Genomic DNA, 16,633 nt, shown 5'->3' with positions numbered 1-16,633 from the left:
GAAATATCTAAGCGACATCTTGCGAAACAAAAATTTTACTTGAGAACAAAATTAGGCGGAAGAAAAAAATAATAATAATAATAATAATAATTAAAAACCAATTGTTCAGAGAACAATTGAAGGTCTTTCCACCAAAAACCATGAATTTTAATATGAAAGTAGTAAAATTGGGTTAAAAATGTCATTTCAATGGTCAAATGATAGCTTATTGTACGCTGATTCCAAAAATATATGGTTTCTATACAATATTTTTTTTAAATAAGGGAGATAATTTGTTACTTCCGGTTTGAAAAATGATACTTCCGATACTATCTGAATATTTACTTGAAACTGATTCCAAAAATATCTGGTTCTATATACTTTTATATTAAGAAAGTACAAAATAAAGCTACTTCCGGTTTACACAAGGTCACTTCCAGTTGTTTTTTCAAGGTTAAATGGTTTGATACCTATTGCCAAATGTCTCATGGCTTTATCATGTATACATATGAGGTAAAAGCAAAGGTCAAAATCTAGAACGTCAAATTAAGCTATGACCTTGAGATCAATTTCAAGGTCATAAACCAAGGACCTCAAATCAAAAGACCATAGGTCTTAATTATATTTAGTTAATAAGTTATATCACCATATGCGTATTTTTAAATACAAGAGGGGAGAAAACTCCGTTATACGTTCAACGTACCCTTGCAATCAAAATTTACGTGTTACGACATGTCGCAAATAACAATTTAGTAAAAATAATTTGTCGATATCTTATACGGGTTTTGGAAATAAGTGAAAAAAAGCCAAATTCAAAATTTAAAATATGACCTTGACCTTTGACCTTGATCTAATTTTCATTTTTTTGGACCAAGGACCTCAAATCAAAAGATCCTAGGTCTCTATCACTTATGGTTTACAAGATAGAAATGCATATCATTTATATCAAATGCATAAGGGGAAATAACTCTCATATGGAGTGTTCATATTGCTTCAGACAAAACAGGACAAATCATGCAAAGGATATAACGAGCAATTTTATAAAATAAATTTGTCGCTTTCTTTTACGGTTACGGAGGAGATGTAGTCACAAGGAAAACAGTGTTCGGGGAGATAACTCTTACAAAGAAAATTGTTCGGCTAAGCATGGGTGAAAATAAAAAGCGCATAAACTATATGATACTATATAAGAAATATCTAAGCGACATATTGCGAAACAAAAATGTTACGCGAGAACAAAATTTGGCGGAAGAAAATAATAATAATCAGAACAAATACAATAGGTCTTTCCACAGAAAAGTGGAAAGACCTAATAAATATAAATCAATTGTGAAAAAAGCCAAATTCAAAATTTAAAATATGACCTTGACCTTTGACCTTGATCTAATTTTCATTTTTTTGGACCAAGGACCTCAAATCAAAAGATCCGAGGTCTCTATCACTTATGGTTTACAAGATAGAAATGCATATCATTTATATCAAATGCATAAGGGGAAATAACTCTCATATGGAGCGTTCATATTGCTTCGGTCAAAACAGGACAAATCATGCGAAGGATATAACGAGCAATTTTATAAAATAAATTTGTCGCTTTCTTTTACGGTTACGGAGGAGATGTAGTCACAAGGAAAACAGTGTTCGGGGAGATAACTCTTACAAAGAAAATTGTTTGGCTAAGCATGGGTGAAAATAAAAAGCGCATAAACTATATGATACTATATAAGAAATATCTAAGCGACATATTGCGAAACAAAAATGTTACGCGAGAACAAAATTTGGCGGAAGAAAATAATAATAATCAGAACAAATACAATAGGTCTTTCCACAGAAAAGTGGAAAGACCTAATAAATATAAATCAATTGTTTTAAAAACAATTGTTAAACGGTCTTTCCCCTCCGAAACATGATTAATTGGTTTTTTGGTTGGTTGGTTGGTCGGTCGTTCGGTCGGTCGATTGATTGATTGATTGCATGGCACTTTCTCAGTGCGACGCAGCTAACTTAAATAACACCTATATTCTGACCAAACGTGACTGCGTACTTAGACATCCCGCACAGCCAAACGGACGCCTGAGATGTCCTCATAAAAATTGATCCTAGCATCATTCGTTTATAAATTTTCTCTAGTTTCTATGTTACATCGGACTTCCATTTTTCATCTATTTGTTGTGTATGCATTTTGATTGAATTTGTAGGAAAACGGAGTAAATTTTATCTTGGAAGTTTTATTTTCCCTCATTTGGATATGCAATGTTTTATTCTAAATTTAGGTCCGCGCGCGAGATGGTGTTGTGAAGTCTTGGAAGTTTTATTTTCCCTCATTTGGATATGCAATGTTTTATTCTAAATTTAGGTCCGCGCGCGAGATGGTGTTGTGAAGTCACGTGACCCTCGAATATATATGTCTGGAGTTAGAATATTAATTTCTTTTCAGGGGAGACCGTTGAACAGAGCACATGTGTATTGATCAAAGAAACACGATAACTTTTGTTTTTATTTTGTACAGGTCATTGATGTGGGATCATGCATACATATTACTTACACATGTTTACGGGAGCACAGATTTGTATTTTAGTGCATGTTTAGAAATTTGAGTGTGGGATTTCAGTAATACATTGATTTTAATTTCGCAATCAAGCGGACCGCACGTGCCTCATCGATTAATTTCAGAAAATACATGAATTGGAGCAGATTTTTGCAGGGATGGATTTCTATTTCAGAAAGAAATTTGTACATAAGAAGGATTAGCATTTTACAGTATAATGTACGGGACTAAAAGCGATCTTCTTTTTTTTGGAAATGGGATAACTTAAAAAAAAAAATCAGTTGAAAAAAAAGGGGGGGGGGAGTGTAGTGGTAGACTGTGGTTCATTATTGAGATAAGAAACATTTACAACATGATAGCTGCAAAGTTTGAAGTTTTGATAAGTAATTTTTTTATTCGACCATAACAGGGACATTGACCCTGCAATAAAATGACGCGTACCATTTCGACCAAAAATTTCTAGTAAACACGTGTCGCGACAAACTTGATGAGAAGCTACATCCAGTTTACTAAAATTACTATTGGCGTCCAAGCTTTGGTTTCTTCATACTGATTCAATTAATATATGGTTTCTATATACTTTTGCCTGAAATAAGGGAGATAATTGCCAACTTCCGTTATCATTTAACAAGTTGGAGTAATAATCAATTAACCTTAAATTGAATCATTTCAGGGACAATAACTCCTATAAGATGTCATTGGATTGTTTCAGACCAAATGTATCATATCTTAATCACAATTAGGCAAACATTTTGCACTTGTTCTTTAATTTGTATCTTTAAAAGTGACAGAGGAGATCAAATAACAAGGAAAAGTCAAAATTTAGAATATGACCTTGACCTTTGACCTTGGCCTCAATTTCATTTAAATGAACCAAGGAAATCAAATCATAATACCTTAGGTCTCTATCACTTACCATTCATGCTATACATTTATATATCCCTTATGTCAAATACAGAAGGGGAAATAACTCTCATATGGAGTTTACGTATCGCCTCTGTCAAAATTGGACAAAACATCCTGAGGATATAACGAGCAATTTGGTAAAATAAATTTGTCGCTTTCTTTTACGGTTAAGGATGAGATGCAGTGACAAGGAAAACAGTGTTCGGGGAGATAACTCCTACAAAGAAAATTGTTCGGCTTAGAATGGGTGAAAATAAAAAGCGCATAAACTGTATGATATTATATAAGAAATATCTAAGCGACATCTTGCGAAACAAAAATTTTACGTGAGAACAAAATTAGGTGGAAGAAAAAAAAAATAATAATAATAATAAATATAAATCAATTGTTTTAAAAACAATTGTTAACGGTCTTTCCTCTCCGAAACATGATTGATTGATTAATTAATTGATTGGTTGGTTGGTTGGTTGGTTGGCTGATATAGTAATTAAACACATGGGATAGGGTCTCTTGGAACAAGCGAAAAAGAAACAAATGAGATATTGGGCCCCGTATTAAACAGATTGGTTGGTTGGTTGGTTGTTTGGTTGGTAGGTAGGTTGATTGATTGATTAGTTGATTGACTGATTGATTGATTGATTGATTAGTTGATTGACTGATTGATTGATTGATTGATTGAAAGTTTGCATGGCACTCTCTCTATGCGAGGTATCCGACTTAACGTTGATATTCTGAGCGAACGTGGCTGCGTATTTGTACATCTCGGACAGCCAAACGGACAGCCAGGATTTCCTTATGAATAAAAATCCTTATATCTTCATTTTATAAATGTTCTCTTTTTTTCTACGGGAACTCTGACTTCATGTTGTTTTCTTTTTATTTGTTGTGTGTGCATTTTATTTGAGCTGGTAGGAAAACTGAGAAACATTTTGTCGTGGAAGTTCCATTTTCTTTATTTGGATATGGAATTTTTTATTCTAAATTTAGGTCCGCGTGCGCGGTGGTGTTTGTGAAGTCACGTGACGCTCAAATATATATGTCTGGAGTTAGAATATTGATATCTTTTCAGGGGAGACCGTTGAACAGAGCACATGTGTATTGATCAGAGAAACACGATAACTATTGTTTTTATTTTGTACAGGTCATTGATGTCGGATCATGCATACATATTACGTACACATGTTTACGGGAGCACAGGTTTGTATTTTAATGCATGTTTAGAAATTTGATTGTAGGATTTCAGTAATATTTACGAACTTGGGAGGGATTTCTACGACATTGATTTTAATTTCGCAATCAAGCAGACCGCACGTGTCTCATCGATTAATTTCAGAAAATACATGAATTGTAGTAGATTTTTGAAGGGATGAATTTCTATTTCAGAAAGAAATTTGTACATAAGAAGGATTAGCATTTTACAGTATAATGTACAATACTAAAAGCGATTTTCTTTTCATAGAAATGGGATAACTTTAAAAAAAAGTCAGTTGAAAAAAAAAGGGGGGGGGGGGGGGAGTGTAGTGGTAGACTGTGGTTGATAATTGAGATAAGAAACATTTACAACATGATAGCTGCAAAGTTTGAAGTTTTGATAAGTAATTTGTTGATTCGACCATAACAGGGACATTGACCCTGCAATAAAATGACCCGTACCATTTCGACATAAAATTTCTGGTAAACACGTGTCGCGACAAACTTATTGGTTAAATTGTTTTGTCGATATCTATAACTCTTTCTAGGAAGAAGCGATATGAACTTAATGTAAATAATCACAGCATGACCTTGACCTTTGACCTTTGACCTTGACCTAGTTTTCTATTCTTTAGGACCAAGGACCTCAAATCAACAGACCCTAGGTCTCTATCACTTATTGTTTACCAGTTACAAATGCATATCACTTATTTCAAATGCATTAGGGGAAATAACTCTCATATGGAGTCTTCGTATTGCTTCGGTCAAAAAAGGACAAATCATGCAAAGGATATAACGAGCAATTTTATAAAATAAATTTGTCGCTTTCTTTTACGGTTACGGAGGAGATGCAGTCACAAGGAAAACAGTGTTCGGGGAGAAAACTCCTACAAAGGTCTTTCCACCCATAAAGATCTATTTTGATATAGAACTATTAAAATTTGGTTTAAAATATCATATCCAGCGTCAAATGATAGCTTATTGTACACTGATTCCAAAAATATATGGTTTCTAAACATTTTTTTTCTAAAAAAGGGAGATAAATTGTTACTTCCGGTTTGAAAAATGTCACTTCCGGGTTTTTTTTATAGTTTACTTGATACTGATTCCAAAAATATATGGTTTAATATACTTTTACATTAAATAAGTACAAAAAATAGCTACTTCCGGTTTACACATGGTCACTTCCGGTTGGCTTTTCCATGGTCAAGTGGCTTGCAACGTAATGCAAAAAGTCCCATGGCTTTATCATGTATACATACGAGGTAAAAGCAAAGGTCAATATCTAGAACGTCAAATTTACCTATGACCTTCAGCTCAATTTCAAGGTCATAAACCAAGGGCTTCAAATCAAAAGACCATAGGTCTTAATTATATATGGTTAATGAGTTATATCACTATATGCCTAATTTTTAATATAAGAGGGGAGAAAACTCCAATTTAATGTTATTGTACCCTTTCAACCAAAATTTATGTGTTACGACATGTCGCAACTTACAATTTAGTAAAAATATGTTGTCGATATCTTATACGGTTTTTGAAAAGAATTGAAAATAAGCCAAAATCAAAATTTAAAATATGACCTTGACCTCTGACCTTGACCTTATTTTCTTTTTTTTGGACCAAGGACCTCAAATCAAAAGATCCTAGGTCTCTATCACTTATGGTTTACAAGATAGAAATGCATATCACTTATATCAAATGCATAAGGGGAAATAACTCTCATATGGAGTGTTCGTATGGCTTCTGTCAAAATTGGACAAATCATGCGAAGGATATAACGAGCAATTTTATAAAATAAATTTGTCGCTTTCTTATACGATTACGGAGGAGATGCAGTCACAAGGAAAACAGTGTTTGGGGAGATAACTCCTACAAAGAAAAGTATTCGGTTACGCAGGGTGAATCTCAAAGGCGCATAAACTGTTCGATATCATATACCAAACATCTAAGCGACATCTTGCGAAACAAAATTTATACGCAAGAAATAAAAGTGGCGGAAGAAGAAGAAAAAAAAAAAATAATAATCAGAACAAATACAATAGGTCTTTCCACCGAAAAGAGGAAAGACCTAATAATAATAATAATCAGAACAAATACAATAGGTCTTTCCACAGAAAAGTGGAAAGACCTAATAATAATAATAATAATCAGAACAAATACAATAGGTCTTTCCACAGAAAAGTGGAAAGACCTAATAATCAGAACAAATACAATAGGTCTTTCCACAGAAAAGTGGAAAGACCTAATTATTTAAATTTGTATGAGGTAAATATACATATTCATATCATGATTTCACGCTAACAGTAGCCCAAAATGACAGTTTGACTCCTGACGGTAAAGGGCATTCCTACCCCCATAAATGGCTTAAAATTGAATTTAGAATTAAATATATGGAATGTCTATTATAGGGTTATACAGTGTGCTCACATTTTTTATGTTATTTCTTCACAGACAGAAAAAATGTCATTCCACAGATATTTTTCATACATAAAGAATCGTAGCCTGCATCAAGTCCACAAATTGAGGCATCTGATGTAACACTTAAAATCTGAAGAAGAGAAAATAAGGATATAAAATGAGCTTTCCATGCCAAAAAGAAAAGAAAAACAATAATTTTAACATACATACATTATTATTGGCAGCAGACTTGTGATCCATAAGACACCATTACTTTGCCCCACATGTTTATTGTGCAAGATGAACAAACAATTTTAATTTGAAAAAAGAAACGGGATGAAAAATTGCTGCAGATTCCCATATTCAACTATTCACTGTTGTATTAATTCATTTATTTTATGCGTGAGTTGAAATGTGGGAAATTGTGGACATTTTCTCTCTACTGTGTCATAGTAATTTTTTTTAAAAGAGGAACATTTTCTCATACAATATCAATTTAACATTAAGGCACGATATTGACTATTTAAAAAAGGGAACACAAATTTTTAATGGATAAATTGTGTACAAAAATATTTTATCAAGCTTTAACATGTGACCCTTATAATCAATCAAAAAATCTTTACCTTCTTGTATTTATGGATTGAAATATATATTTTGTCTTTGATACATAAAACTGGTATTTGTCAGTTAAAATGCAGTTTAAATATTTCTGATATATAGTCACTGACTGTATAAAGCCTCTTTGTGACATTGATAATGGTGATTATGTGTTTCCAAAACTTAATTAATTATCATATGATGCAGTAAAGGTATACTGGTTTATGGAATTTGCACCATGAAAAAACATGAAAGACTTAAAAACTAAGGAAAAATTGAATAATCACCTTTAAATCATTTGAATCAATCTCTGGAGGGGCTGGACCACCTCCAGTCTTTGAACTTTCTCTTCTCCTTTTTGCCTCTTTTTTTCTGGAATCACTTTGCATGTCTAACCATTTTTTTTTTCACTTGGGTCACATTTCTAGTTTCTATGTTGCAGGCATTTACACTGGAAAAGATGTGTAATTTTTAAAAACATATACATGTACTTGGTTTAAACAATATTTATTCAGATAAATCAACATTAAACGATATTATACAAATGAAATAATATTAAGGATTCAGAAACAAGCAATTTGCTTTTACAAATCTGTCTCCTTTTACAAAAAATAATACACTTATTGGACAATACATAAATATAAATACTGGCATGCTCTGTAATAAATATATCAATATGAAAAAAGGTGAAAGAAGAAGAAGAAGAAGAAGAAGAAGAAGAAGAAGAAGAAGAAGAAGAAGAAGAAGAAAAAAAAATAATTAATGAGAAAAAAAAAAAAAAAAAAAAAAAAAAAAAAAAAAAAAAAAAATAAAAAAAAATAAATAAACATGAATTATTGTAATCTATACGGTGTGAAATGCTTGGGTTTCTATTGAATGATGAAGCATTAACATCAAGGGTTAAAACATTTACTTTTAATAATATATTTCTGCACCAAACTAAATAAAAGACTATTTTGCTCATCCGAGAGTACCGTTGATCCAAAAAGCAAAGTTTTTGTGTTAACTTGGACAGGAAGAACTGAAACAGAATCTAATAGTTCATGTCTTAAATCAGTGTATATGGGACAAGATAACAGGAAGTGAGAATTTGTTTCTACATCACCACAACGACAATTTGGAGAGTCTACCAAATTACGAACGAATAGGTGAGAATTCAATGAACTTGAATCCATTCTTAAGCGAGCATGAAGAATTTGACCAAAACGATGTCCTATATAATAATACGCTGGGACCTTACAATTTTGGGTACTAATTTGTTTTTTGAATAATGATAGAGATTCACATTTTCTTATGTTTAAGTTAAGAGTGTTCCATAGTTTTGTTGTTGCTGGGATGAAATATTCAGAATATAAACGGGTCCGAGTATTGACTTGTGTAATATTATTTCTTTGTCTTGTATTATGATCATGCCTACTTCCTACTGAATCGGGCAATAAGTCTCTTAAATACTCTGGGGTTTTATTATTCAAAATTTTGTGATAATGAATTAATCTATGATTGCGTCGTCTTTCAGATAATTTTTCCCATCGAGTTTCAACATATAAATTGTTTATACTGGTAAGTTTAGTACCCCCCGTGACGATACGCGCTGCGTCAAGCTGAATATTTTCAAGTTTAGCAATCAAATTCTGATTTTGAGAGTCCCAAACGACATCGGCATATTCAAGAATTGGGCGAACAAATGATATGTAAATTTTTTCAAGTGTAAACCTATCAAGAACATTTTTCATTTTTCTCATTATATTTATTCTTTTATAAGATTTAGAAACTATGTATTCAATATGGTCGTTCCAGGATCCGTTGTTAGAAAAAAAGACACCTAGATGTTTGTGTTTACTTACTGTTTGTAGCTCTTGGGTATTCATATTTAATGGAGGATGAAAGGGTCTATTTATTTTTTTTGAAATTATCATACTTTCAGTTTTTTGGGCATTAAAATTCACAAGCCATTTTTTTGACCAATTATAAATCTTATCTAGATCGTTATTTAAAATTGTAGCTGTTTCTGTTGGATTGTCAACCATAATATACAATGAAGTGTCATCTGCGAATAGCTTAATTTGAGCTTGAATGTCTTCTATTATATCGTTTATAAATATCAAAAAAAGGAGAGGGCCCAGAATGGACCCTTGTGGGACGCCTGCATTTACAGGTAACCATTCGGAACTTGAACCGTTAATAACCACCCGCTGGACTCTATTTGTAAGATAATTTTCAAACCACCTTAGTAAAGAACCCGATATGCCCGCTTGTTGAAGTTTAAATAGCAGTCCCTTATGCCAGACTCGATCAAACGCTTTACTTATATCACAGAATACTACCCTTATTTCTTTACCGCTATCTAAAGCCTTCCCAAAATCATTTGAAATGTTAATTAATTGATTAACCGCTGAATCCCCCCGTGTAAAGCCTGACTGATTTTTCGTTAAAATATTATTACGCTTAAAGTGATTGTAAACATGTTTATATACACAACGTTCCATACACTTTGAAATTACACTCAACAAGGAAATAGGTCTATAGTTTTTAACGTCATTCGGTTTACTATTTTTATAAACTGGGGTGACATTTGCTCTTTTCCATTGATCTGGAAAAGTAGACGTACTTAACGATAAGTTAAATAGCTTACATAGTGGATACTTCAAAACAGAAGATGCTTCTTTTAACAATTTGGGACTTATGAGGTCTGGGCCAGAAGCTTTTGTGGGATTAACAATTTTCAATATATCTTCAACTTCAGTAACCGTAAGTTCTATATAACTAATGTCATCACTAATAGTATGAAGTTCTTCAGGTAACATAGCACTTGAATCATCAATATTTGACTGGGAAGAAAAAAATCGATTAAATTCATTTGCCTTTTCGATTTCATCAAATATTAAGTTGTTATTAACCATTAATGGAGGTATACTTGCGTCGTTTGTTTTTAATCCGGATATTTGTTTGACCGTTTTCCACCAATTAGTAGTGGACGGGTTACTGTTCATGATTTTTTTAATTAAATTGTTGTTATAATCATCCTTTGATTTTCTTATTAAACTGGTAACTTCATTTCGTATTTTCTTAAATTTTGACCAATCCGATTGGTTATTATATTTTTTAGCCTTTCTGTGGATTCTATTTTTTTTCCTTATCATTTTTTTAACATCATTTGTTAGCCATGGAGGTTCATTTTTACGAACAATTATTATTCTATTTGGAATACATTTTTCAGCAGCTTCTATGATAGTTTTTGTTATTTCGGTTGTAAATGTACATGTACTTCTGATAATACCTAATACTTCTTTTCAATTTAAATTTTAATAAACAGTTATACAGAGAACAAATGTCAGATACACCTCATTATTTTGCATTATAGAAAGTGTTGGAAGAATAAATTGGACAGTTCAGAAGCTTTCATATCAGAAGTAAGCAGAATGGTTTTTAGTAAATATATCTATCAAAAATAATAATGTAGACATTTGATTTAATTTAGTCTCTGGTGAGTTGTCATACCACATCTTCTGGTTTAATATTTATATAATAAAAAAATTTGAGCAAGATGAACTTCAACCTGCTAACAATGGCCTTATAAAAACTTGATTTTTTTTTCTAAATTTAGACTCTGAAATTATTCTAATTTCTTCCTCCCAAATTTTGACTAATTTAAATAAATTTTGAAAAAGTTTATATTTAGTGTGCAAAAACTGTTATATATTTTGTAATACACGTACTTGTACTGACAATTTGAAACAAATTAGATTATTAGTTTTATTGTACTAAATTTTCAGTTAGTTTTTTTTTCTGCTCTATTATGTTTGATATTCAATTAAAATTATTCTTGTTATTTAGAAACATGTTTATTTAGTTAATTTTATGAATAATTGTACTGCCTTATTTATATCAACATGATGAGAGTAACAAAAAAAAATGTATTTATGTTTTTACTTTTTATACGACCGCAAAAAATATTGGTATGGGTTTGAGTTTGGGGGTAATTGCCCTAAACGTGTAGGAATTTGGGACCAAAAAAGGGCCAAAAAACAAGCATTTTTCTAGTTTCCAGCCAATAACTTGTGTTCAAGTGTATGGATCTCTCTGAAATTGTACTGCAAGTACCATACCACAAACGGAAGGCTGGGATTGAGTTTGGGTGTGATGAATCATAAGGGGGTTCAAAAAATAAGGGGGGGATTTTTTTTTCTATTTTAAGAATTTTATGATGTATTTAGTCTGGTATTTAAATTGGTAAATATGGTTGCAAACTCCATTGGAAATTTGAATTCAGATTATGACCATATCTTGAGGGAAAGAATTTTTTTGGAAAAGGGGGGGGGGGGGGGGGGGGGAGGAGGAGGTGAAAACAAAATTTAGGGGGGGAGGGAGTAAAAAAGAAATTGTAGGGGCCATTTTTTTTTTCATTTCAGATTTCAGAAATTAAAAAGAAAATTTCTTCAAATATTATTTCTTTTTGCAAAAAGAGGGGGGGGGGGGGGGGGGGGTGTAAAATTTTTATTTGGGGGGGTGGGTGGTCAATACACAACAGCATAGTGTATTTCACAAAAGCAAAAAATTGAATATAAATTCAAATCATATAACCAATTCTTAGTTCTTTGACTACAGTTATTTGGTGTCAGAAACCTATTATGTGTCAAATATTTAATTACAATCCAAATTCAGACTGGTATCAAGCGCGAATATTGTGTCCATTTTTGCCACAACTGTTCAGGGTTGGACCTCTGCGGTCGTATCCAGCTGCGCTCAGCGAAGCATTTTATTAAAGTTGGCCGCATACTAGATCAGTGAATGTGCTACATGAAATGAGTCTCATTAAATAAAGTAATTATTATGGTCAATCTGTATTTGTTTCTTATTGTGACCCGATTCCGTAAAATAAGTAAACCTGATGCTTGTAAGTTCGTGTCTTGGACGGTGGATTTTGCGAATGTGCAACAATATATAGGTCAGGCATATTGTATTATGTATTTGAACATTACAGAATAAATTTGAGATCAAATAACAAATGAATATCTCGATAAAAAGAGAATTTGGGACATACTAACTTCTTTATTCTCCCTATAATTATTCTAATTTTTACACATGACTTTCAATGGCCAATTGGAAAGTCCAGAATTAAGCTCTTTAAACACATTTAAGCTAACTGTAACAATGTCACAATGTCATTTATGCATCAAAGTAATTTTTCGTTCAATTTGCATTCAGTGGCACAGGATTAAATCACTTTTACGAGCCAGTAATCGATATGTTTTGTTTAATCAAAATACATCAAATCATTTCCGATCTTAAAAAATCCGCTCACATACAGAATTTAAAAAATAATACTCTTGGCCTTCAAAAAGGAAAAATGAGTGCCAAATAACCTAAAATTAGATGACGACTCATTGTTGAGATGTCAATAACATTGCTGGAAGGATTTTCCCAAGAATTAAATGAAATTCTAGGAGAGGAAAAAATCAGTAATAGTTGAAATAGATGTTTAAACAAATAATATGCAAAAACATACACAAATTCTCTTTTTTAAAGCCAATATTAGTGAACATGAAATGAAAAATATCCGGTTAAGTTTATTTGAAGTAGCAGGTTGCCAATGATAAATACGTATGCATGACGTCACGAATAAAGTGGAAATCACGAAATGTCACGAACTTACATGTACAAGCATAACGAACTTGCAATCATCAACGATATATTATGATGTTCAAAGGACATATCGACAAAATAAAATATAATTCATTAATTGAAACCATTTCAAAAATATACCAGTACAGGAACTTTTACATACAAGTAAAAATGTACACATATGATAGAGTAAAGCTGTATGCTCAATTTCAATATTTTAATATCAACATATTGAAGTTAAGAAATATTATGTAGATGTGATGCCCACATATAATTGTTCCAACTAGTAAAGAAGTTCCCTTGGAAAATGTAATAATACACAAAGCCATAATCATGATAATTATAATATCTGTTGGAACAACTATTCTATACCCTTTATTTTATCTCTTAAAAGGTTATCTTGGGATGAAAAGATTGACATGAAGAAAGATACTTGATTTTGTTTACCTTTCTGTTATTGAATCTCAACATTTATTTTTGTCAGCATTACGATAGTAAGAGACGGTGAAAATTTCCCCTTAATTATGCCAATGTTTTCTGTTACTAGACTTATAAGGATTGAGGTCTCTTCTTTCGACCACCGGCAGGCCTTCCCTGAACTAGCAACAGAATCCATCTTCAAATGTCTTGAAATGATGTCGTCTGCTCGGAAATCTTTCATGAAGCACATTTCGCGGATTTTTTATTATTGAAATGTTCATATAACAAAAAAGATACTCAACATACTTACCTGAAACCTTTCCATTCTTATATAACCTGCTTGTCCAACTTTAAAGAACTGTATAAATAAACCAGAGACATATTTTTTGTCGATAAACTGAGATTATTCACTGTCAACACAGTAAACTGGACCCCTGTTGTGTTCACTTATCGCTACACTGACAACAGGTACGACCTAAATCCCGAATTCTAGACAGTTCGGTACCCAGATATCCTGGTTCCCGGTACTACGTTCCAGGTATTAGCTAATAGCCATACGCTGTCACGAGGTTCCGGTAAAAATGGACCGGAAGTCGGCATCTGGGAGTCCGCCTCATGTAAACAAAAGCTCTAAATTTTGGACTTAGAAGACAGAAAATAAGAAAATGACTTTGCACATTTCTGCAAAAAAGTTTTTTCTTTAATTTAATGTATTAATGATTCAAATTGGGACACAGACGAAAAATGTGCAAACGATTTAATCCAAGCACATCCAACTTGTCTTACAAAAAGGGCTTGACTTATGTGGGTCAGACTAGGTTTAACTGTCAACGCTAACCACTATCCTACAAATTATGCCTATAGACTTCCTAAATAAGTATTAGACAAGATATAATGCAGAACAAATTCATTTTTTTATTTGCTGAATCATCGAAATAGTCTAGTAATAACTGTATGACGGGCTACAATGTAAGTGTTGAAGTTTTGAAGCAAAATTATGTGTGAGGAAATGTCCATATTATACTTATACAAATGAAAAAAATGAGGACAAGCTGTTCATCAGACGGAACTTACACATATGGTCACCTTTTCACCTGAAAATTTACTATGGGTGTAGACAAACTGGTGCATACATGAAACTGAAATTTTAAGGCATGACATGCCCCATATACATGTAGGAAAAGGTTGTATATCAGTTAGGGTAACTAATGTAAAAAAATCTTGACATTTGATGTGCATTTTTTCCCCAATATGCAGAAGAATACAAAATAAACAAACACATGAGTTTCATTTGATATGGTCCACTCTATATCATGTTATATGTTCCCAGTTAAGTGTGTTTGCAGTCTTCATAAATGAGTTAAATGCACATGTAGTGAATGGTTTATATTTTATTTTTATCTGATCCCCAATTATTTTGAATTAATTTATGAAACAAATTCATCTGGTCATTTGACATGTTTGATGCCATTGAGATCCTTCAGCAGCTGCTTACAGAACTATTTAAAACAAAACAAGAACTTATTAATAATATTCAATAATACAATAATAATAATAATAATAATAATATTATAATCCAGAACACAGGGATTCATGACTAATTTGGATTAGGTTGAAGTGTGTTACTTGCAAAATTTTGACAATTTTATCATTACATTATCATGATTATTATCCATGGATTATATTTACTACCTTCAATTTGTATTAAACCTTATTTTATAACAATCATACTAATCATTAATAACCAATTATTTTGTTATTTTATTTAGTTCAAATATTATGTTGTATTGTATGTAGACTTTGTTTTGTAATTACAATGATTATTCTGCTCAGAAATTGGCGCCCTGATTTGCACAATAAAATATCTGGTATCTGGATATAGACACAATCCCAGATTAAAAGTTGAACTGCAAAGGCTTATTTCTTTTTTTCTTTTTTTAAACTCTTTTAATTTCAGTCAGGGGTACTACTTGTACAAGTAATTTTTATTTCTTGAAAAAGTTATTATAATATACTTATATAAGTAAATTTGTAGGATACTTATACAAGTGTATTTTATTTACTTGTATAAGTAAATTATTTTTTGGCCTAGTTATGTCCCTTAGACATTCAGATATTTTTACTTATACAAGTAAAAAAGTCATCCTATCTTCTTTTCTTGAATTCTTTGAACTTCTTTGCTCTAACAGAATTTTGAATTGTCTGTCCTTTGCAATCAGTTTCTTTGTTGAATTAATGAGATGAAACATTGAACTCTTATAAAAAATTATGAGCTAACCTGAGAAAAATTGTTAAAGGCATGATTTTACATCTCAAAACTTGAGAATTTTTGTGGGATTGTAAAAAAAATTTACTTATACAAGTAAATTTTTTAGAAAATTAAGGGGAGATTATTCAAACAATATAATTAACTTGTATAAGTATATTTTATTTACTTCTTCAAGTAAATAAAGATTACTTGTACAAGTAGTACCCCTGACTGAATTTCTTAATATTGATTTAAAATTCTGAAGAAATCAATTTCACAAGAATCTTTCTGGGAGTTTGAAGGAAATCATTCCACATTTTAATTTGTACCAGAAGCTTTAATCGTACATTTAATAATTAAAATGAATTTCAAAATATTAACGATTAAAATCACATGTTGACTATGATAATTTAAACAAAGAATAAGCTTCATGTAGAGTAACCAGAAGCTTTCTAATTTTACAATCCAATTATTACTTAAGCAAGCACGTTAGAGTCTAGATGTCAGCAGTGTATTTCAATTCCAGGATAGTAAAAGCCGGATCTAGCAAACCAACATTTATAGTAATACAATGAAAGACTATGCATTTACCATATATGGAGCTTCTTAAAAGGGGCGTGACTCCTCCCCACAAAAAATCTGCTTCGGCAAATTTAAATCTATGTAGCTGTACGGTTGAGCTTATGTAATACAATCAAAGTTATATACATCTCAATAACTGAAAA

General features: G+C 31.7%; 1 protein-coding gene across 2 annotated transcripts in view; it reads right to left on the bottom strand.

Moving 5' to 3' along the window:
• LOC127735625 (uncharacterized) overlaps positions 1-14,124 on the bottom strand; it is a 34,007-nt gene extending 19,883 nt beyond the window's left edge. Inside the window, exons 1-3 of one of the 2 annotated variants that reach the window (XM_052245861.1) lie at positions 13,971-14,124; positions 7,906-8,069; positions 7,112-7,172 (exon numbers count right to left, since the gene is read on the bottom strand). In XM_052245861.1, the coding sequence (XP_052101821.1) occupies positions 7,112-7,172; positions 7,906-8,007 (163 nt within the window). In that variant the 5' untranslated portion in view covers positions 8,008-8,069; positions 13,971-14,124. Of the gene's footprint in view, positions 1-7,111; positions 7,173-7,905; positions 8,070-13,687; positions 13,894-13,970 lie in introns of those variants that run through there. The other variant, XM_052245862.1, reaches the window with a different exon arrangement.
• Positions 14,125-16,633: the final 2,509 nt, after the last annotated feature.

Source organism: Mytilus californianus, unplaced genomic scaffold (genome assembly GCF_021869535.1).
Source record: "Mytilus californianus isolate M0D057914Y unplaced genomic scaffold, xbMytCali1.0.p SCAF_3, whole genome shotgun sequence".
NCBI lineage: Eukaryota > Metazoa > Mollusca > Bivalvia > Mytilida > Mytilidae > Mytilus > Mytilus californianus.
This window is presented reverse-complemented; position numbering and strand designations above follow the sequence as displayed.